General features: G+C 46.8%; 1 protein-coding gene across 3 annotated transcripts in view; it reads left to right on the plus strand.

Annotated features, from left to right (window-relative positions):
* LOC140385704 (D-serine dehydratase) overlaps nt 1–24,712 on the plus strand; it is a 227,584-nt gene that overhangs the window by 96,766 nt on the left and 106,106 nt on the right. For 2 of the 3 annotated variants that reach the window (XM_072468142.1, XM_072468144.1), the window contains exons 2-3: nt 2,077–2,174; nt 8,727–9,007. In XM_072468142.1, the coding sequence (XP_072324243.1) occupies nt 2,077–2,174; nt 8,727–9,007 (379 nt within the window). The remainder of the gene's footprint in view (nt 1–2,076; nt 2,175–8,726; nt 9,008–24,712) is intronic. The other variant, XM_072468143.1, reaches the window with a different exon arrangement.

A 24,712-nucleotide genomic window follows, 5' to 3' on the forward strand; every position in this document is an offset into this window, starting at 1 on the left:
CAATTGATCGTGCATCACTCTCCATCCCAACAGGATCCGCCTTCGGGCGATCAACGAGGCGAAGGCTACAACATCTGCCTCCGCATCCGTTTCCAACCCCGGCTCGTCTGACACCCCGAATATGGCCTCCCGCGGGAATGGGTCCAATTTCACGTGCACCACTTTAGAGATTACCCTAAAAACCTCCTTCCAGTAATCCTCCAGATTTGGACAGGACCAAAACATATGAACGTGATTCACGGGCCCCTCACCGCAACATTCAGACACATCTTCTACCCCCACAAAGGGCCAGCTCACCCTCGCCCTTGTGAGGCTCTATATACCACCTTCAGCTGTATCAGCCCCAACCTCGCACACGGAGAACCTCACACCAGAACCCCTCCTCCATACCCTCTCCCAACTCTTCCTCCCACTTTGCTTTGATCCCTTCCAGTGGTGCGTTCTCTTCCAAAATAGCCCCGTAAACCGCCGACACTACCCCCTTCTCCAATTTCATTTCTTCCATTGATCTGTTTTTCCCTCACCCCCCCCCCTTCCCCCCCATCCCACTTGGGCCCACATCTATTCCCTGTTCTTAGTTGCCCTTTGACACACGGCTCATCTTTGTTCTGCCATTCTCACATTCTAATCTCGTTATGTGTCACTACCAGCATCCTCTTCGCCTTAATCACCCCCATTTAGAATCCTTTTGTCTATCTGTCCACAACACCTTTGTCTATCTCCACCAATCGCTGGCCCTAAAACCATTCCACATCCCCCCACTACAGTATAAATCTGACCCTATTTCCAGTGTTCTCCAGCTTTGACAAAGAGTCAGCCAGCCTCGAAACGTTAGCTCCCTTCTCTCTCCACAGATGCTTTCAGACCTGCTGCGAGTGTCCAGTATTTTCTGTTTTTGTTTCAGATTCCAGCATCTGTAGTAATCCGCTTTTATTTTTAGAGAAGGTTCTTTCACTCGCAGGGTCGGAGGAAGGAAGAACACTTCCAGTATTTATGGACGGATATGTCAGAGGATATGTCGGTGGAGGGGCCAGGTGGGAGAAGGAATTAGGGCCCAAATTAGATGTTGAGATGTGGAGTGAGGCCCTGTGTAGGGTGAACTCCCCGTCCTCATGCACGATGCTTGGTTTAATCCAACTTAAAGTAGTTTATAGGGTGCACCTAAGTCCTGAATGAGACACTTTTTTGCAGGGGTGGAAGAGGAGTGCGAGTGCTGCTCAAGAGGTCCGGCTAACCAAGCGCACATGTTCTGGTCTCGTCCCAAGCTTGTGGGTTTCTGGGTCTCCTTCTTTAGCACCCTGTCAGCGATTCTGAAGATTGAGATGGAGCCCTGTCCTTTAATGGCCATATTTGGGGCGTCAGATTCACTGGAGCTGCAGACGGGCGCTGGGGCCGATGTCCTGGCCATCACCTCGCTGATTGCCTGGAGGCGAGTTCTGCTGGGCTGGAGGTTCCCACCTCCACCCTGTATCTCGGTGTGGCTGGCCGATCTGATGGAGCTCCTTTACCTTGAGAAAGTCAAGTACACCATGAGGGGAGCAATTGAGGAGTTTTACCGAAGCTGGCCGCCATTCATTGTTTACTTTAAGGAATTGGTCACCGTTAGTTGTTAAGGGGAAGGCGTGAGCAGAAGGTTAGGTGGTGGGAGGGGGTAGGCTATGTTTTGGGGGGTTTATGTTTGTACCGGTGTTTTATTGTTTTTCTTGTACTATCTAGTATTATCTAAAATGAAAAACCTGAATAAAAAAATATTTTTTTAAGTTTAGTATGGTGTAAGCTTGTACCTTTTTTGATTTGTCAGATAATGCAGCATCACAGTAAATGCGCCACTCCTTCTCAAACTTTCCCCCACTGTCTGCAATGTTTTTGTAGACGATAAGTGGGTTGATGCGGTGCCAGTTCCTGATACCATGTGCTGGGTTCCCAAACACTGACAACAAGGACTTGCAACAAACAATATCTTAATCACTAGCTGAGCAGCTACTCCAAGTTTGTGCTCTGCTCGTGCTCTGGGGAAAACTCCCGATCTCCCAACATGTGACCTTTTGTGTAACCACGTGATCATTCAATCTACAGGTCATGCCTGAAAAAACTCATCGCATTTCCTTCAGGACTTTGGGTGAACGGAGAAGTGCCCATGAATATTGCCTATATGGATTTCCTGAGGGCATTCGGTAGGGTAATGCAGAAGAGATCATAAATAAAAACAAAAGTGTTTAGAATTGCAGGAAACCCTGAGATGTAGGTCATGTTATGGGCCAGGGTTTAGAGAACCCCAAAGTGTATCATGGAGTTCACCTGGCCCACAACTTTTAATAGATTGTGGTATGGGGAGCACACGGCCCACTCTACAGGTGTGGTACAGCAGAAATGGAAAAGTATTTTTTAAAGCAAAACAATGTTTATTCTATGAACTCAAGTTAACCTTTTTAAAACATACAGTGAACATCTTAGCAAACATTAATTCAAATACAACCCCCAAAGACTACAACACTAAATAATCCTTTAAGCTTTCCTTTTAACATCCATAAGACTTAAAAACACCTTTTTACAGAAAGACATCAGGCTTAACTTCGCTACTGAAAACAGTTACCACATTGAAATCAGCAAATGGACACTCATAAGCTTGCAGAGATTCACACACATCCTGCTGTGATAGCAGCTTCTCGGCAGCACGGTGGCGCAGTGGGTTAGCACTGCAGCCTCACGGCGCTGAGGTCCCAGGTTCGATCCCGGCTCTGAGTCCGTGTGGAGTTTGCACATTCTCCCTGTGTTTGCATGGGTTTCGCCCCCACAACCCAAAAATGTGCAAGCTAGGTGGATTGGCCACGCTAAATTGCCCTTAATTGGACAAAATGAATTGGGTACTCTAAAAATTAAAAAAATTAAAAAATAAAGTGATAGCGGCTTCTCCAAAACTAAAATGAAACCAAACCCACCCTGCAGCAAAAGTAAAAAGCTGACAGACAGCCCAGCTCCACCCACTCTCTGACATCACTACAGTAGTAAACACCCATTTCTTAAAGGTACTCTCACTACAGATATTTATATACATTCCCATTTATAAACACCCATTTCTTAAAGGCACTCTCACATGACACCTCCCCCCAAGAAAATAAAATAAACCATCAACTTCAAGATGGTTTCATTTTTCATCTTTTCACTATCCTTTAAGGAATGTACACAGTAAATATACATTTTCATTTCAAAAAAACAACACACGCAAACAGGTATAATAATATAGTCCATTTTTTCTTCTTCCTCCAACTGGAATCGTTCTCGATCGACAGTCTCTTTGAACAAGAAGGTCTCTGCATGATCCTTCCACTTCCCTACGCCTCAGCATTTCTCTTTAAAGTCAGATACTTTAGTTCAATCTGATCACAGAGTCCCTTGTAATTCTCCACCACAAGAGCATTGGTTATCACAGCTTTCAGGCAGTCAAATACCTGTTGAAAGTTCGCTGTCCATTGAAACTTTTGATGTTTCTTCAGCAAGTCCATCAGTGGAGCAATCACGCTACAAAACCTTTGCACAAATGTTCGCTCAAATCCACTCATGCCAAGAAATCGCATTATTTCCCTTTGTCTTGAGGATATCAGAAACTCCCCAATAACCTTTGTTTTCACATCCCATGGGATCATTCGACCCTGTCCAATTGTATGGCCAAGGAAAGTGACTTGGGTTTTTCCAAATTCACTTTTGGCTAGGTTTACCACCAAACCTGCCTCCTGAAGTCGATCAAATAACTCCATCAGATGTTTTAAATGTTCTTTCCATGCCTGGCTGAAAATTACCAGATCGTCGATGTATACCGCACAATTGGGTAATCCTGAAACAACTTTGTTAGTTAACCGTTGAAATGTGGCTGGGGCGTTTTTCATGCCAAATGGCTTAACTTTGAATTGGTATATACCATCTGGAGTCACAAAAGCTGAAATCTCCTTTGCCCTTTCGGATAAAGGTACCTGCCAGTAACCTTTAAGTAAATCCAGTTTGGAAACAAAAGATGATTGTCCCACTTTCTCAATGCAATCCTCCAAACGTGGGATGAAATGAAATGAAAAATTCAAAAATTAGTCCAAAAATTAGTTCAAAAGGACTGAATTTGGTTGACTCATTTGGTGCATACCTAATTGCAAACAGTACAATTGTAATTCCTTTATCCCAATCCTCTGGATAGTCATGACAATAAGCCCTCAACATTGTCTTTAATGTCTGATAGGATAAGAATCTACTCTTGTAACTGCATTAACCTTCCTATAGTCCACACACAACCATTGGGTACCGTCTGGTTTAGGTACCATCACTATGGGTGAGCTCCATTGGCTGCAACCCACTTCAATTATGCCATTTTTAAGCATACTCTCAATTTCTTTGTTAACCTGTGCCAATTTTAAAGGGTTAAGTCTGTATGGATGTTGTTTGATTGGAACAGTATTTCCCACATCTACATCATGAAAAGCCATTTTAGTACTTCCCAATTTATCTCTACAAACTTGCCCATGTGATATCAATAACTCTTTCAGGTCAGTCCCTTTTTACTCTGGAAGGTAACTCAGCAATTTATCCCAATTTTTAAGAACATCCTCATTTTCCAATTTAATTTGAGGTATGTCAAATTCACAGTCATCTGGATTTGGTTCGTCACTTCGGGTTAGAATCATTAAAACCTCCCTTTTTCTCTCCTTCCCTTTCAAAGTACCTTTTAAGCATATTCACATGACACACTCGGTGAGTCTTCCTTTTATCTGGTGTTTTTACCACATAATTCACCTCACTTAATTTCCTTTCAATCTGATAAGGTCCACAAAACCTAGCTTTTAAAGGCTGACCTACCACTGGTAACAATACAAAAACTTTATCTCCACTGGCAAAACTACAAACTTTGGATTTCTTGTCCGCTACCCGTTTCATCACATTTTGTGCAACTTTTAAATGTTGTCTAGCCAATTCACCTGCTCTATTTAATCATTCCCTAAAATTTGACACGTAATCCAATAATGTAATTTCCGATTCCTCACTCACCAATTTTTCATTAATCAATTTAAGTGGTCCTCTTACCTCATGACCAAAAATTAGTTCAAAAGGACTGAATTTGGTTGACTCATTTGGTGCAAACCTAATTGCAAACAGTACGAATGTAATTCCTTTATCCCAATTCTCTGGATAGTCATGACAATAAGCCCTCAACATTGTCTTTAATGTCTGATGCCACCTTTCTAACGCTCCCTGCGATTCTGGATGGTACGCAGTTGATTTAAATTGTTTTATTCCTAAGCAATCCATAACTTCTTTGGTAAAGATCCTTGAGGTAAAATTTGATCCTTGATCCGATTGTATTTCTGTGGGTAATCCATATCTAGTAAAGAATTTAAGTAACTCCTCCACAATCTTTTTAGCTGTAATATTACGTACTGGAATGGCCTCTGGAAACCTAGTAGACACATCCATTATCGTCAAAAGATATTGATTCCCACTTTTTGTTTTAGGAAGCGGTCCTACGCAATCAATTAGGACCCTTGTAAAAGGTTCCTCAACTGCTGGAATGGGTATTAAGGACGCTGGTTTAATCACTGCTTGAGGTTTCCCTATCACTTGACATGTGTGACATGATTGACAAAATTTAACTACATCTTTATGTAGTCCACACCAATAAAAATGTTTCTGGATTTTAGCTTGAGTTTTTCTTATTCCCAAATGACCTCCCACTGGTGCCTCATGTGCAACTCGCAACACCTCCTTTCTATACCCTATCGGCAATACTACTTGATGAACTTCTGCCCACTTTTCATCCGCCTGCATATGTAAAGGTCTCCATTTTCTCATCAAGACATCACTTTTACGGTAATAACACTCTGGTATACACTCAGATTCCTCTTCTGTATATGCTTTCTGATATTTTATTTTATTTCTATATCTTTCAGTTGAAACTCCGCCAATTTTTCTAAACTAAAAATATCCGCCTCATCCACCACCTGTTCTTGTTCTTTTTCAAACATCCAATCAAAAATCGTTTCTGATAATTGAACTTCCACTTCATCTTCACTCTTTGATTTCTCCTCTTGTCTTAACCTGTGACTTTGCAACCTTGTCACTACACAATCTGGAAAAATCCCAGGATATTCGTCCTTCAACACTTCAGTTGTCTGATTTTCCACTGGCTTATCAGTAGGCATCACTCCCACCTGCGATCCAGCTATATCATCACCCAAGATAAACTGTATTCCTGGTCAAGATATTTTCTCTATTACTCCTACTACCACTTCACCATTCTTCACTGGACTTTCCAATCTTACCTTATATGATGGAACACTACCCCTCTCATCCTGAATTCCACATATTACCACCTTTTCTGGCAATATTCTTCCCAAACTACATAACTCCTCATTTCTTACCATTAAAGATTGACTAGCTCCCGTATCTCTTAAAATTGTGACTTCTTTACGTGTTCCTCCTGAAACACATGAGTAAACGTTACCCACACAAGTAAATTCTTTAAAGAGATCTGGCACCTTCTTATCAATCACCTCTTGATCAGGCTGTACAATCTTTTGCACCTCCTTCGCTTCCCTTGGGCTTTCCTTTACCACTTTAACAAACCCCAATGTCTTATCCTGTTTTACCACATCAGCGTTCCCAGTGCTTTTCTTCAACCACCAACACTGTGACTTTACATGGCCTAGTTTATTACAGTGAAAACATTTGAAACTTTTCATTTCTCTTCCACCCTCCTGGATTTATTTTTCAATCTGAGGTACACTCTCTTTATTATCTCCCATCAGATCACCTTTACCTTTACCACTTGAGTATTTCTCATGTCCCCAGTTTCTATCCCTCACAGGCTTAAACTGATTTCGGAAACCAAGCTTTGATTTATGAACTAATTCATAATCATCTGCCATTTCTGCTGCTAATCTCGCAGTTTTAACTCTCTGCTCTTCCACATGAGTTCTCACTACATCAGGAATTGAATTTTTAAACTCCTCCAAAAGTATAATTTCTCTGAGAGCTTCATACGTTTGGTCTATTTTCAAAGCCCTTATCCACCTATCAAAATTACTCTGAGCCTTTCAAACTCTATGTATGTTTGACCAAATTCTTTCCTTAAATTTCTAAACCTTTGTCTGTGAGCTTCAGGCACTAGTTCATATGCACCTAAAATGGATTTTTGCATCTCCTCATACGTCCCAGATACCTCCTCCGGTAGTGATACAAACACTTCACTAGCCCTACCTACCAGCTTTGTTTGAATCAGTAATACCCACATGTCCTGTGGCCATTGCATTTGTTTAGCTACCTTCTCAAATGAAATGAAAAAGGCTTCCACTTCCTTCTTGTCAAACCTTGGCAATGCTTGGACATATTTAAATAGATCCCCACCAAGCCTTCGACTATGACGCTCTTTCTCACTATCCTCATCACTATCCTCCAACTGTACTTTTCCCTTTATGTCTGCCAATTTTAACTGACTGTTATGTTTCATAGCCATTTTCTGAAGTTCAAACTCTCTCTCTTTTTCCCTTTCCTCTCTATCTCTTTCCTTTTCCTCTCTATCTCTTTATTTGTTTCTTTCTTCTCTCTCCTTTTCTTTTTCTCTCATTGCATATTCAAGCTGCTTTATTTCTTTTCATGTTCAAGTTGCTTAATCTGCAACTGGATCTTTGCCATTTCCAATGAGTCAAACTCTATCTCAGGCAACTTTAAATGCTTAGCCACCGCCATAATTACCTCATCTTTTCGCATTTTGTCAGGTAATGTTAACTGCAATGTTATTGCCAAATCTAACAGTCTGCTTTTAGTCTCTGTCCATAAGGTACTGCGTGTGACCATCTCCACCCCCAAAAACTTCAGGGCCTCTGAAAGAGCCATTGTCCACAACACAATCCCTACTTAAACTGAAATACCACACCTGAAAAGCAACCACAATATGCTCACCCCTCACTGTCTTTAAGTTCATCAAGCCAATCCAATAGATAGACTTTTATCCCCCTCGAGCCCCCAATTTTGTTATGGGCCAGGGTTTAGAGAACCCCAAAGTGTATCATGGAGTTCACCTGACCCACAACTTTTAATAGGTTGTGGTATGGGGAGCACACAGCCCACTCTACAGGTGTGGTACAGCAGAAATGGAAACATATTTTTTAAAGCAAAACAATGTTTATTCTATGAACGCAAGTTAACCTTTTAAAAATATACAGTGAACATCTTAGCAACCATTAATTCAAATACAACCCCCAAAGACTACAACACTAAGTAATCCTTTAAGCTTTCCTTTTAACATCCATAAGACTTAAAAACACCTTTTTACAGAAAGACATCAGGCTTAACTTCACTACTGAGAACAGTTACCACATTGAAATCAGCAAATGGACATTCATAAGCTTGCAGAGATTCACACACATCCTGCTGTGATTGCAGCTGCTCCAAAACTAAAATGAAACCAAACCCACCCTGCAGCAAAAAGCCTAAAGCAAAAGTAAAAAGCTGACAGACAGCCCAGCTCCACCCACTCTCTGACATCACTGCAGTAGTAAACTCCCATTTCCTAAAGGTACTCTCACTTCAGATATTTATATACATACCCATTTATAAACACCCATTTCTTAAAGGTACCCTCACACGACAGTTAGGAGTTCGTGAGAAATGGGAGTTAGAGAGAAGGAAGAAAGGGTTTGGCGGATGTACCCATAATGACCTTGTGGTTTCTCTTTTCCTGATCTCAGGGAATGTGCGGATATTATGACAGGTGGTTCCCGGAGGTGTATCGTAGTCTCCACACTGGCCGAAGCTCGTTTCTACGCTGACCATGGCTTCGATGATATCCTGTACGCCTATCCACTTCCCTTTGACAAAGTGGACATCTGCATGGAACTGGCGGAATGCCTGGAGATGTTCCATGTGCTGATCGACAGTGAGGTGGCCCTGGCAGAGCTCGCAAAAAGACGACTGAAAGGTGGGAAGTCATGGCTCGTGTGGTTGAAGGTGGATTGCAGCAATGGAAGAGGTAAACTATCTTGAAATATTACATGCACTGGGAAATAATTAAGTAAGAAGAAAAGAAAAGGATTTCTATAGGGCCTTTTATAATCAAAGTGCTTCACAGTCAATTGAATATGAAAAACAAATTCAGAGCTGGAATTTACGACGCAGCCCTTTGAGTTTGCTCCACCATTCAATAAGGTCATGGCTGATCTGATTGCAATCTCCTGTCTATCCCCAATAACCCTTCACTCCCTTTCTTATCAAGAATCTATCTACCTCTACCTTAAAATCATTCAAAGACTCTGCTTCAACTGCCTTTTGAGGAAGAGAAGGCGGGATTCTCTCAGCCCAGGCCGGGCCGGAGAATCACAAGGCCGGGTGCGAATCGTGCGGCGCCGCCCCAATGCCGGTCTGCCGATTCTCCGGATTCGCTCCAGCGCCCCCCCCCCCCCTCCCCCCGCGTGTCTCCACCCGGGATGGCCGTAGAAAAACAATCTGAGTCCTGGCAGCGCCGTCCACGCGTGGTCTTACCCGACAGGACCTCGGCCTGCATCCATCTGGGGGCTGCCTGGTGGGAGGGGAGGGGGGGGGTCCGATCCTGGGGGGTGCCTCCACTGTGGCCTGGCCCACGATCGGGCCCTGCCGATTGGTGGGCCGGCCTCTCGGGCTGGGTGCCTCTTTTGTTCCACGCCAGCCCCTGTAGCCCTACGCCATGTTGTGTCGGGGCCGGCATGGAGAAGGGAGCTGCCGCGCATGCGCGCATTGGCGCCGGTCGCACTGCGCACACGCAGACCCGCGGCGCCCATCTGACGCCGGGATTGGAAGCTGGAGCGGCTTGGGTTGCTCCAGTGCCGTGCTGGTTCCCTGTTGGGGTCAGAATCGCTGCTCCTGAGGGCATGTTGACGCCATCGAGAAACGCGACAGCGTTTACGACGGCGTCAACACTTAGCCTCAGGATCAGAGAATCCCGCCCAGAATTCCAAAGATTCGCCATTCTCTGAGAGAAAGAAATTCTTCTCATCTGTCTTAAACTAGCCACCCCTTATTTTTAAACAGTGACCACCTGTTCTAGATTCTCCCACAACAGAAAACATCCTCTCCACACCCACCCTGTCAGGACCCCTCAGGATCTTAGAGGTTTCAATTAATCAAAAACAAACCCTTGGAAGTGTGGCACGGTGGTACAGTGGTTAGCGCCGCTGCCTCACTGCACCAGTATATTTGGAAGCTACAGATTTAACTACCGCAACTGATGCTGGAAAAATTGCATTGCTCTCATCAATGGCAGGACAGCATGCAATCAAAATATATAACTCCTTTCAGTGTCCTGCTGGTCAGGACAAAGCTAAATTTGACGTGATATTAAGTAAATTTGGCGACCACTGCAAGATCCAAACAAAATTAGATTTTCTTTTAAATGTAGAGTACCCAAATCATTTTTTCCAATTAAGGGGCAATTTAATGTGGCCAATCCACCTCCCCTGCACATCTTTGGGTTGTGGGGGCGAAACCCACTCAAACACGGGGAGAATGTGCAAACTCCACACGGACAGTGACCCAGAGCTGGGATTGAACCTGGGACCTCGGCGCCGTGGGACAGCAATGCTAACCACTGCGCCACCGTGCTGCCCTGGGACAGCAATGCTAACCACTGCGCCACCGTGCTGCCCCCAAAATGAGACATTTGAACGTTTTATTTTTCACAAGAGATTGCAAAAAACAGGGGAATCATTTACCAGCTTTGTGACAGACTTAAAACTTCTAGCTCAATCCTGCAACTTTGCAGCACTGCATGATGCGTTAATTCGTGACCAGATTGTATTTGGGATAAATGATGAGCACCGAAGAGAAAGGCTTTCAAGACATCGAGACTTAATGTTAGAAATAGCGATTGAAAAATGCCTAGCCCATCAGCAAAGTAAGAATCAATATCAAGAATATTATACCCGTGAAAAAGGTGTGAAAATCCACCATGAGGTTGAGTGTGTAAAAATGGTGTCGCAAACGATGAAGAAGCACGTTTTGGATGGCAGCCATCTTGCGTGCATCCACTCGAACCCTGCACATGTGCGCTTCATGAAAAAATGCGAGACGGATGAAAGTCGATCTGCGCATGCGCGAAGGTGTGTCGTGTGTCACAACGTCAACGTCGTGACATATTATAGATGAGGAATCGCCTACTTAAAGAAGAAGTGTCCAGCAAATGGAAAATAATTTTCTAAATGTGGCAAACTTAATAATTTTGCTGCGCAGTGCAGATCTTCGCTCCCATTACAACCTGCTAAACAAAACTACAGGCAGATTAATGTTCCCAGTGTCAAATCAACAGAGAACGAAGACGAAGAGAACTTTTCATCAGATAATCACAATTACTCACTGGAGAATACCTTTTTAGTTGGCATCATAGAAAAGTATGAGGAAACAAATGAAGCAACAAGCAATCCTCAGCAAATTAATTCAGTAAACACGAATAATGAATGGAATACAGTCGTTCAAGTTAACAATTGCCCAATTTTGTTTAAACTTGACACTGGCGCTTCAGCAAATCTGCTTTCAAGGCTGGATCTCAGCAAGATTCAAGATGAACCTGAGATACTTCCAGCAGCCTGCAGACTAAAGGACTATCATAGATCATAGAATTTACAGTGCAGAAGGAGGCCATTCGGCCCATCGAGTCTGCACCGGCTCTTGGAAAGAGCACCCTACCCAAGGCCAACACCTCCACCCTATCCCCATAACCCAGTAACCCCACCCAACACTAAGGGCAATTTTGGACACTAAGGGCAATTTAACATGGCCAATCCACCTAACCTTCACATCTTTGGACTGTGGGAGGAAACCGGAGCACCCGGAGGAAACCCACGCACACACGGGGAGGATGTGCAGACTCCGCACAGACAGTGACCCAAGCCGGAATCGAACCTGGGACCCTGGAGCTGTGAAGCAATTGTGCTATCCACATTGCTACCGTGCTGCCGTACTATGACGGCAACATGATCTCTTCAAGAGGGTCATGCCATTTAAAAGTCTCCAATAAACAAATTGACAAAATCTTAAAATTTGAGATTGTCAACAATGACAAATCTTCACTTCTAAGTGCACAAACATGTAAAGAATTGCAGCTAGTTCAGTGTATTTATACAGCGATTGAATATAAACCAACATTGGATGATGATGTCCAGTGCATCTTGGATCAATATCCTGTTGTTTTCAGAGGCATTGGCACACCACCATTCCAGTATAAAATCCTACTAAGGAAGGATGCTAAGCCAGTAGTACATTCGCCTAGGAGAATTCCTGCTCCTTTGCGAGAGAGGTTTAAGCAAAAACTCAACCGACTTCAAAACCAAGGGATAATCTCACGAGTCACTAAACCAATTCCCTTATCTCTCCACTTTGAAGTTGCCTCTTCTACCCTCCATTATTTCCCTCTCTCCACATAGGTGAACACTTGCTTTTCTCAATGGTACGCTAGTTCGCAAATCAAAACACCCCTTCAGACAGCTGCCCTTATCAATTCATCTTTTTATTTTATCCCAATTTCATTTTTTAATCTTAATTTTACCCAGTTCTTTTTTTTCTTCTTTTCTTAAAATTTAGAGTACTATTGCTATATTTACTTGCTATAAATATGGCGGTTAATAAGGTCGCCTTTCTTAATCCTAATTATGAATATGCTTTCAGAGTCGCCAGGTATCTCTCGATACCGCCACAAGGTTCAACCGAATACCGATCAAAGAGCCCAAATCAGCAGTTAGTTAGTTCAAAGCCTGCTACTTTATTTACACACAGTATGATTTACTCATGCACAATAACACTACAGGCTAAACTATATCTATCACTAACACCTATACTTAACTTCGGGTGCCCACTAAGGTCAGAGGAACAATGGCCGTTGTTCGGATCTGAGGCTGTTGGGTTCGAAGAGGTAACAGGAGTACAGTTAAGGTCATCCATCTGGTAGCGAGCGTTGACCTTGAACTTACTTGCTTCTGGTGGTGCAGGTGTGTGGTAGTCACCACTGTTGTATTATATTGTATATACTGCACTGCATATGAGGGTATTACGGTAAGGCCCCTGTACTACAGGTACGGGGGTAGATCCCAGCCTGCTGGCTCTGTCCAGTAGGCGGAGTATAAATGTGTGTGCTCTCCGAACTGCAGCCATTTCAGCAGCAGCTGTAGGAGGCCACACATCTCTGTGTAATAAAGCCTCGATTACTCTCTGCTCTCATCTCGTCGTAATTGATAGTGCATCAAGGTGGAAGGGTCTCTCTGCTTGAGAGCCAAATCCAAGGGACTGAACCTTTGGAGGGGGTTCCTTCTTATTCTTGGAGGGGCTTCGCACGCTTTTAGGCGGGCCTTAAACTTGGTCCCAATTAATTGGGCAGCTTCTTGATCACTGCCATCGATCTGAGCCAATAAAGGGGCGGGTGCCTTGATGGCTGGGCGTGTCCTAAGTGGCCTTGCTTTGTTTGTGTCTTCTTGCTGGGGTAGTGGCGCCGGATCGTCTGGGACAGTATCGGCTACCTGAGCACTACTTCTTTGTTTCCCGGAGATGGGCCATCAATATGTAAATCGGCCCGGAGTTTCGGTTCCGTCTACAGTCTGTCTTCCAAATATACATTCAGGCTCTGTGCCTGCTTGTTGCTTTGCACTGTCCATTTTTCCGTGTATGCTTCGCAAGTGTCCATTGTATATCCTGAAAGTGGCCATCCCAGATGGCTACACTCCCTCCTTGTGATCCTCAACGCGAAGCTGATGGGGGCGGGGGCCTTTCCGAATCCCCTGGAGCTAGATGGGGTTCATCGGGTCCTGGCGAGGAGACCCAAGGCCAACGAGCCGCCAAGGGCAGTAGTGGTGAGGTTTCACCGTCTCGTGGATAGAGAGTGTGTTTTGAGATGGGCCAAGAAAGAGCGGAGCAGCAGGTGGGAGAATACGGAGATCCGAATCTACCAGGACTGGAGTGCGGAGGTGGCAAAGAAGAGAGCTGGTTTTAATCGGGCCAAGGCGGTGCTACATCGGAAGGGGGTGAGGTTCGGAATGCTGCAGCCAGCGCGATTGTGGGTCACATTTCAGGATCGACACCACTACTTTGAAACGCCTGAGGAGGCTTGGACCTTTATACAAACTGAAAAGTTGGACTCAAACTAAGGGTCTGTGGTTGTGGGGGGGGGGGAGGGCGGTTGTATACAGGGTTTTAACTATGCGTAGGGAATGTTCCACGGGTTGGGTGATGGATGGGGATGGGGGAAGAGATCTGATGGGGAGAATGTGGGCGTCGGTGCTGGAGGGAGGGGAGGTCCGGGGATGGGGGAATTGGGATAAGGCCGCAAAAGGAGCTGCACCAGAGGGGGCGGGGCCGGCTTAGGATAGCGCGGGCTTTTTCCCGCGTTAGGGAAGGACGGAGGTGGGGGGGGGGGGGGGGGGGGGGTGGAGGAGCGCACACTGACTGATGGGGAGGAGGAGGAGGGGGGATTCCCACACTGGGGGGGTTCAATGGGATGGCGGGGGAGGCCAGGGTCAGCAGGAGTCAGCTGACTTACGGGAGTGTTATGGGGGGAGCAAAAGAGCTAGACACGGGTCTAGTGGGGGAGGGGGGGAGGGGGGGATATAGGGTTGCTGCTGCATTGGCCAATGGGGAACTGGAAACAGAAGAGGTGGTCGGGATGGGGGTCCCCCGTCTGGGGGACTGGAGGGTGTGGGAGGCGCGAGCACGAGACTGGCCTAGAAAAGGAGATGGCTAGTCGGCAGGGGGGGTTGGGGGGGGGGGGGTGGGAAGCCCCCCAATCCGGCTGATAACTTGGAATGTGAGGGGCCTGAATGGGCCGGTTAAGAGGGCCCGAGTGTTCGCGCACTTAAAGGGACTGAAGGCAGAAGTGGTCATGCTGCAGGAGACACATTTGAAGGTGGCAGACCACGTCAGGTTGCGAAAGGGATGGGTAGGACAGGTATTCCATTCGGGGCTGGATGCAAAGAACAGAGGGGTGGCAATACTGGTGGGGAAGCGGGTGTCGTTTGAGGCCAAGAATATTGTAGTGGACAATGGAGGTCGATACGTGATGGTGAGCGGTAGGCTGCAGGGGGTGTGGGTGGTATTGGTAAATGTATACGCCCCGAACTGGGATGATGCTGGATTTATGAAGCGCATGTTGGGGCAGATTCCGGATCTGGAAGCAGGAAGCTTGATAATGGGGGGGGGGGGATTTCAATAAAATGTTGGACCCAGCATTAGATCGCTCCAGATCTAGGACGGGGAAGAGGCCGGCTGCGGCCAAGGTGCTTAGAGGGTTTATGGACCAGATGGGGGGAGTAGATCCGTGGAGATTTGCTAGGCCCCTGGCCAGAGAATTTTCTTTTTTTTATCACGTACACAGAGCCTACTCCCGGATAGATTTCTTTGTTTTGAGTAGGGCGCTGATCCCGAAAGTGGAGGGAACGGAGTACTCGGCCATAGCCATCTCAGACCACGCCCCGCACTGGGTGGAGCTGGTGTTAGGAGAGGAGAGGGACCAACGCCCGCTGTGGCGTCTGGATGTGGGATTACTGGCAGATGAGGAGGTGTGCGGGAGGGTGCGGGGGTGCATTGAAAGGTATTTGGAGGCCAACGACAATGGAGAGGTGCAGGTGGGGGTAGTATGGGAGGCGCTGAAGGTGGTGGTCAGGGGATAGTTAATCTCCATCAGGGCTCACAGGGAGAAGAGAGAGGGCAGGGAAAGGGAGAGGTTAGTGGGGGAGATCCTAAGGGTAGACAGGAGATATGCAGAGGCCCCTGAGGAGGGACTACTTAGGGAGCAGCGAAGTCTCCAGATGGAATTCGACCTGTTGACCACAGGGAAGGCAGAGGCACAGTGGAGGAAAGCACAGGGGGCGACGTACGAGTATGGGGAGAAGGCGAGCCGGATGCTGGCACATCAGCTCCGTAAGAGGATGGCAGCGAGGGAGATAGGTGGAGTCAAGGATAGCAGGGGAACTACGGTACGGAGTGCGGTGAAAGTAAATGAGGCATTTAAGGACTTTTATGAGGAGCTGTACAGATCTCAGCCCCCAGCGGGGGAAGAGGGGATGTGACGATTTCTAGATCAATTGAGGTTCCCGAGGGTGGAGGAGCAGGAGGTGGCTGGTTTGTGGGCGCCAATTGGGTTGGAGGAGCTGGTTAAAGGACTGGGGAGCATGCAGGCGGGGAAGGCCCCGGGGCCAGATGGGTTCCCGGTTGAGTTTTACAGGAAGTATGCGGACCTGTTAACCCTGTTGCTAGTGAGGACTTTCAATGAGGCAAGGGAGGGGGGGACCCTGCCCCCGACAATGTCCGGAGCGCTGATCTCTCTGATCCTGAAGCGGGACAAGGACCCACTGCAATGTGGGTCGTATAGACCGATCTCGCTCCTCAATGTGGACGCTAAGTTGCTGGCAAAAGTGCTGGCACGAGAATTGAGGACTGTGTCCCGGGGGTGATTCATGAGGACCAGGCGGGATTTGTAAAGGGCAGGCAGCTGAATACCAATGTGCGGAGGCTCCTAAACGTGATTATGATGCCATCGGTGGAGGGAGAGACGGAGATAGTGGCAGCTATGGACGCGGAGAAGGCCTTTGACCGGGTGGAGTGGGAGTATCTCTGGGAAGTGTTGCGGAGGTTTGGGTTTGGGGAGGGGTTCATCAGGTGGGTTAAGCTCCTATATAGAGCCTCGGTGGCGAGTGTGGCTACGAATCGGCGGAGGTCGGTGTATTTTCGGCTGTATCGAGGGACGAGGCAGGGGTGCCCCCTGTCCCCCCCTGTTGTTTGCATTAGCAATCGCGCCTTTGGCCATGGCATTAAGGGAGTCCAGGAAATGGAGGGGGGTGGTCCGAGGGGGAGAGGAGCATCGGGTGTCGCTGAATGCGGACGACCTGTTGCTGTATGTGGCAGATCCAGATGGGGGGATGGTGGAGGTCATGCGGTTCCTAAGGGAGTTTGGGGACTTCTCGGGCTATAAGCTCAATGTAGGGAAAAGTGAGCTCTTTGTGGTGCATCCAGGGGATCAGGGAAGAGGGATAGACGACCTACCGTTGAAAAGAGCTTTCGGTACTTGGGGATCCAGGTAGCTAGGAGCTGGGCGGCCCCGCACAAACTTAATTTGACGCGGCTGGTGGAGCAGATGGAGGAGGACTTCAAAAGATGGGATGTGTTGCCACTCTCGCTAGCGGGCAGGGTACAGTCGATTAAAATGATGGTCCTCCCGAGGTTTCTTTTTGTGTTCCAGTGCCTTCCTATTATGATTACCAAGGCATTTTTTAAGCGGGTAGGTAGGAGCATCATGGGTTTTGTGTGGGCAAACAAGACCCCGAGGGTAAGGAGGGGGTTTCTGGAGCGTAGTAGGGACAGGGAGGGCTGGCGTTGCCGAATCTGGTGGCTATTATTGGGCAGCCAACGTGGCGATTATCCGTAAGTGAGTAATGGAGGGAGAGGGGGCGGCATGGAAGAGGTTGGAGGTGGCGTCCTGCAAAGGAACGAGCCTGAGGGCGCTGGTGACGGCACCGCTGCCGCTCTCGCCGGCAAGGTACACCACGAGTCCGGTAGTGGCGGCAACGCTAAAGATCTGGGGGCAGTGGAGACGACATAGGGGTCAGATGGGAGCCTCGGTGTGGTCCCCGATCCGGGAGAACCATCGGTTCGTCCCAGGGAGGATGGATGGGGGATTTCGGAGCTGGCATCGGGCAGGGATCAGAAGGATGGGGGACCTGTTTATAGACGGGACGTTTGCGAGCCTAGGGGCGCTGGAGGAGAAGTTCAGGTTACCCCCGGGAAATGCGTTCAGGAATATGCAAGTGAGGGCGTTTGTGAGGATCTTGCTATTATGGAAGGACGCGAAACCCCCCAGTGTGGAAGCCTGGATAAATGACATGGCAGGGTTTATTTCGGGGGGGGGGGGGGGGGGGGGATATTTGGGCGGTTGGGGGAGGAGGTTTTTCCCAGGTGGTATTTGTAAAAGCATACGGGAGGGTTAATATGTGCAGGAGAAACCCATTGTAAAGTTCTGTATTATGTTTGATTGCTATGTTTATGTTCTGTTCTGCTCTTTTTTCTTTTTCTTTTCTGTTACGGGGGGGGGGGTTTAACTGGTTGAAAATTTTTGTCGGAAAAACTTTGAATAAACATTTTTCTTTTTAAAAAGAGAGTGAGGCGAGCATATAATGCCTTATTTTATAAATGTCTGACTTTTAAAAATGAAAGCAAGACCTTTTTTTTAACCTGTCATATTAGATTATTGATATAATGATTACCGGGGGTTGTGGCAGGATGAAAACCATGTTAATCCTCCATCGGAAACATAGAACTGGTAACAGCGCAAATGGTAAATATGTAAAATATGACCAATGTCACTGTCGCAAGAACAGAATAAATGGATTTATTTTGTACGGATTCAATTCAGGCAATTTCATGAAAGACACTGCAATCCATCATTGTGACTGCACTCAATAATTTGACTGTCAAAATTCAACATGCTGTCAGTGGCATTACAAACAGCAAAATTTTGGATATTAAAATAAATACCAACTTTTTCAACAAAAAAAAAGTAGAAGTAGGGTCCATCATGCTGCGCGAATTTGGCTGACTGTGCCGTCCTTTAGTCTACCGTCTAGTAGAAGTTGGGTTGGGGTGTGCTCTGTTAAAATGGTTACGGGGTTGAGTCCTGTTATGTACAGCCCAAAAAACTGCGAGCAAGTGCCTTTCGCAGGCAGAAAATCCTTGCTCTACTAGATCGAGAACTCGTGAGGCATATGCTATGGGGCCTAAACGATCATGATTTTTCTGGAGGAGCACGGCCGAAAGGGTTCGGTCGGTGGTTGCAACTTCAATTGCGTATGGGGAGAGTGGATCTGGGACCTGTAATGCGGGAGCTGTGCTGACGGCTCGTTTTAATGCATCCACGGCATCCGTGTGCTGTGGAAGCAATTCCCATGGGGCTTGCTTTTTTAGGAGTTCAGAAAGAGGGGCTGCCTTTGTGACAAAACCGTCTATGTGGTTCCTGCAGTAGCCAACCAGTCCTAGAAATGACCGGAGTGCTATAACATTATGGGGCAAGGGCAATTTAACAATGGAGACAATGCGTTTCTGCTCGATCTCGCGTTTGCCATGGGTGATTACTGTGCCTAAATAAATGACCTTTTCTTGGAGAATCTGGGCCTTTTTGGGGTTTACTTTACATCCAATTTCGTGAAGGAGTCCTAATAATTCGGTGAGAAGTGAAATGTGCTCTCCCTTAGTGTCCGTCTGTAGAAGCAAGTCGTCTACATAGTGGACAAGCCAATCGGGTCGGGAAAAGTTTGCCAATCCATTCACCAGCTGTCTGTGGAAAATGGAGGGGGAGTTGTGGGAGCCTTGTGGTAGGCACATCCACGTGTATTGCTGTCCCTGGAAGGTGAAAGCAAATGTGTATTGGCACGCTTTATCCAATGGAATGGACCAAAAGCTGTTGCTGATGTCCAAAACCGAGAAATATTTTGACTGGGGTCCCTGTTTTAACATTGTCTCGAGACTCGTGGCTACGGTGGGGGCTGCTAATGGGGTCACTTTGTTTAGTTCCCTATAATCGATGGTCAGTCGCCATGAGCCATCGGGTTTCCTGACGGGCCAAATTGGGGCATTGTTAGTTGAGGCTACTGAACGAAGTACGCCTTGGTCAAGTAAACTTTGGATGAGCTTTGAGATTTCTCCTTCTGCTTGTTGGGGAAAACCATACTGTTTTGGGGGTTTGGGGTCGGGTCCTGTGATGTTGACTAAGCCAGCGATCTTGCCACAGTCGTGCTTGTGCTGGGCAAAAGAAGCTTTGTGTCGCTGCAAAACGTCTCTAACGTCTTTGTCCTGACAAATGGTTCGTGGATCAAACCAGACGTCTCCTACTGCGCTAATCCTGTGTGCGTAGTCTCCAACTGTGAGTGTGGTGGGGGCTTGTGCTGCCTTTGCCATTCCCCACACATATTTACTGACGGGGTCGAACAAAAGATTGTGGGAGCTCATAAAGTCTATCCCCAAAATGTGTTTGGCTGTCTGGGGTAGATCTACTAGAACGACGGGATGTTTGGTTTTAATGTTGCCTATCTGAATCGCCACAGGGGCTGTAATGTGTCCCAACTGTAAGAGTCCTGTGAAACTGCTGAGGGTAATGGTATCTGTGATGGGCCATGTATCCCGATGGAACATTGTGGAGGAATTTAGCGTGGTACGTCACCCTCCTATGTCCCAAAGAAATTCTACGTGGTGTACCCGGACTGTGCCTGCTACTACCGGTCTTCCGGACTTGTCCCAAAGGGTGTTGCAGACCAAAGTTGGGGAGTCTGAACACTGTCAATCGGTGCCGTTCATGTCTGTATTCTCGGAACGGGTGCTAACACTATGAATGGGCTTGGCTCTGTTCTTATTTGGGGTATTTGCCTGCTGGTTTCGCTGCTGTTTCTGGGGGGCATTGCACTCTCGGGCGTAATGTCCCTCGTGTCCACAATTGTAGCATTCTTGTGATTAAGGCTGCTGTGGGCTGTTTCTTCCCTCGTTTACCCGTGCGGGGTTCTGATGTGTCCTGACTGGATGCATGTTAGCATCTGCCTGCTCTTCATATGCTTTTCCGTATTCTGACTTTCCCTGAAGGGACTATTCCCAAGCGCGGGATAATCTTTTTAAAACCCATTTCTCATTGTGTGTATATCGTCTGAGGGGTCATAATTGGCGCAAGCTCTCTTTCCTGCTTCGGTCGAGTGGGAGACTAGGATTCGAGTCCATTTGGCCATATTTTCTGGTGTCAAATGGGCGCGGACTAACTCTCCAAATACTGCTGTAAAGTGGGTCCACAGGCGTCCAGCAAATGCTGTTGGGTGCTCGGTCTTTTTCTGCCTGCATTTATTGAGTCCTTCTACGGGATCTCCCTTACTGTAGCCGATCGCATCTAGGGTCTCTGTGTGCATTTCTTGGAGGGTGCCTCCTCCTACATTTTGTGGGTCGGGAAGGGCTGCCACGACTGTGGGGTTGAGGCTCAAAACTGTGAGCTTCACTTGCTCTCTTTCGTCCAGGCCGTACATGGTCGACTGTTGTTTAACCTTTGCAAAATAATGGTGTGGGTCCGATGTGGGTTGGAACGGTGTTATCTTATCGCACGCGTCCCTTAATTGGGTGACGGTTAATGGGGTGGTGTACAGAAAATCGGGGTCTCCGTCTGTTGCGGCCCTGCGCTGTATGGTAACAGGGTTCATGGGATTGTGCTCTGCCTGTGCAGTCAGGGATGGGGGTGCTTTCCTTTTCTGGATTTTATCCTGTGTACATGTTCCATGTACACAGCGATGGGCAGTTTCATTTAACTCCTGCCAATCGGGGCCATTTTCCTGATCTAACTGGGGTCCGAATGTATCTTGGAAACCATTTTGTACAGAGATTGCAGGTCTGCAATTTGCTTTCGGCATTTGGCGTGGTCCACCGAACTCTGCCTTTGTTCCGTTGTGGAACTGTGGGGTGCTCGTAGGGCCGCTTTTAAATCCTGGCATTGTTTCTTTAATTGCTCAACTTGATGTTCTGCCTCTTCTCGTACCAACACCGTGCGTTGCGTGTCTTGGTAGGTCTTATCGTATTGTGACTGAAAACCGCTTAGGTGAGCGAGACAAGATTGGTGTGCCCGTTTGACATCAGCCATCTCCTTGTCCTTCGCCGCTAACTGCTCTCTAAATTGCCTGTTAACTTTCTCGCACTCGCTAACGTCTCCCTCACTATTCTTCTCTCTGTCCTAAATCTCTCTGCGGAGCATCTTCACGACCTCCTCCGTGCCTCGCAATTGTGCCAAGCAGGACACGATTGGCATTGGATTACGAGCTTTTCCTAAGCTTTTCTTAGGAATCTTGGTCAGGTTCTCCCACCATGTATGTCCTATACTTCCAGGACCTGTTTCCTCATTTGCACAAAATTCGCTCCAAAGGGGCCATCCTTTCCCTTTTAGACATTTCCGAATTTCCTCTTCCCATATGGGACACTGCTCTGCTCTATTGGTCGCTGTGACCTCGAAGTCCTGGGGGTTCATAACGCGTTCCATTGCCTTCATTGCCATCCCTACTGTAATCTCTGGGTTTCTACCGTAAATTTGGAACAGGGGGGAATAAAGCGGTGATGCAAACACTGGTACGGCTTAAGCTATTTTCCGGTCTACAAAATTCCCGACAGTTTTACGCAACAAAATCTATCAAGGTTACTTTATATCCCTTGTTAGTACTTGCTATAAATATGGCGGTTAATAAGGTCGCCTTTCTTAATCCTAATTATGAGTATACTTTCAGAGTCGCCAGGTATCTCTCGATACCGCCACGAGGTTCAACCCAAATACCGATCAAAGAGCCAATACACCAGTTAGTTAGTTCAAAGTCAATGGTATTTATTTACACACAGTATGATTTAATCATGCACAATAACACTACAGGCTAAACTATGTCTATCACTAACACCTATACTTAACTTCGGGTACCCACTTAGGTCAGAGGAACAATGGCCGTTGTTCGGATCTGAGGCTGTTGGGTTCGAAGAGGTAACAGGAGTACAGCTAAGGTCATCCGTCTGGTAGTGAGCGTTGAACTTGAACTTACTTGCTTCTGGTGATGCAGGTGGAAGGCTCTCTCTGCTTGAGAGCCAAATCCAAGGGACTGAACCTTTGGTGGGGGTTCCTTCTTATACTTGGAGGGGCTTCGCGTGTTTTTAGGCGGGCCTTAAACTTGGTCCCAATTAATTGGGCAGCTTCTTGATCACCGCCATCGATCTTAGCCAATAAAGGGGTGGGTGCCTTGATGGCTGGGCGTGTCCTAACTGGTTGTTGGCCTTGCTTTGGGACAGTATCGGCTACCTGAGCACTACTTCTTTGTTTCCCGGAGATGGGCCATCAATATATAAATCGGCCCGGAGTTTCGGTTCCGTCTGCAGTCTGTCTTCCAAATATACATTCAGGCTCTGTGCCTGCTTGTTGCTTGGCATTGTCCATATTTCCCTGTATGCTCTGCGAGTGTCCATTTTATACACTGAAAGTGGCCATCCCAGATGGCTACAGTACCCAATAAAGTTTTTCCAATTATGGGGCAATTTAGCGTGGACAATCCACCTACCCTGCACATTTTTGGGTTGGGCGGTTGAAACCTATGCAAACACGGGGGGAATGTACAAACTCCACACGGACAGTGACCCAGAGCCGGGATTTGAACCTGGGACCTCAGCGTTGTGAGGCAGCAGTGCTAACCACTGCACCACCGCGCTGTCCTTCCCCAGTTCCTAACAGCCAGCACTATTTGCATTAAATTTCAGTTTGGCTCAGTTAGTAGCAGTCTCAGTAAATGAACCAGAATATTGTGTTTTCCTACAACAGTGACTACATTTCAAATGAGCTAATTGGCTGTGAGGTGCTTTGAGACCACCTAATGGTCATGACAGACATGGTACAAATGCTAATCTATCTTTTACATGCCCCACCTCATAGACATGATACTAGGCTGACACTTCTTCCCTTTTTTGTTCAAAATTTGGCTGCTGGACCTATTTGTGGGGTTAGGATGGGTGTTGAAATGGGCTAATGACGGAAGGATGTGTGGATTTTGCTGTCATCAAATTATTGACCTGAAAATGTCCCTTTAATTATATTGGCCTCCAGTGCGATCCCATGATACAACCACTAGGTGTCACTGCAGCCTATGGACATGGCATATTCTCCGGCATTATTGGACTAATGATACAAACGAAGATCTGGATGCCTGCCTCCTTGCGGAATGGAATGTTCCCAGGAAACAGATGTAGATGAGAAAGATCATCAGCACTGTCCAGAAATCTTTTTTCCGTCCATCGTTAAAGCATTCAGCTTTGTTCTTAAAGATACTACTATTGGATTGGATTTGTTTATTGTCACGTGTACTGAGGTAGTGAAAAGTATTTTTGTGCAAGCAGCTCAACAGATCATTAAGTACATTAAAATAAAATAAAATAAAATACATAATAGGGCAATGCAAGGTCTACAATGTAACTAGATAACACCAGCATCATGTGAAGCATACAGGGGTGTAGTGTCTATCAATCTATTCATTCTCGGTGTTGATCAGTATTTAGTACAACCACAATAACACGTAGTTATGGCCCCTTTAATGTAGGGGGAGAAAAGTCTTGTGAGGCATCTCACAGAGATAAGGTAAAGAACAGACACCAAGCTAAAGAAGGTAGGATTAATGGAAGCATAAAGAATAGGAGGAAGAGCGGGCCATTCGACCCCTTGAGCCTGCTCCGCTATTCAATTTGATCATGGCTGATCATCTACCTCAATGCCAATCTCCCGCTCTCTCCCCATACCCTCGCGACTTTAGTATGTACAAATTTATCTATTTCCTTCTTAATTCTATTCAGTGACTTAGGGTGCAATCTACCGACCTTGTTATGCCCGAACAGCGGCATGATGCGGCCGGTCGATGCCGGGAGATCCCACTTCCAAGATCCACCCAGTTGACCATGCCTCGCAAGATCTTAGGCGCTATCATGAGAGGACGTGATCTAAATCCCACCCATTGTGGGCGGGATCGCTATCTGGCAAATCTGCATATTAGAATGAGACAGCTTGTCTCACTAATATGGTAGCACAGTGGTTAGCACTGTTGCTTCACAGTCCGATGGCCCCAATTTCGATTCCCAGCTTGGGTCACCGTCTGTGCGGAGTCTGCACTTTCCCCCTCCCCTGTGTCCGTGTGGGTTTCCT

This window comes from Scyliorhinus torazame, chromosome 11, assembly GCF_047496885.1.
Source record: "Scyliorhinus torazame isolate Kashiwa2021f chromosome 11, sScyTor2.1, whole genome shotgun sequence".
In the NCBI taxonomy this organism is placed as follows: Eukaryota; Metazoa; Chordata; class Chondrichthyes; order Carcharhiniformes; family Scyliorhinidae; genus Scyliorhinus; species Scyliorhinus torazame.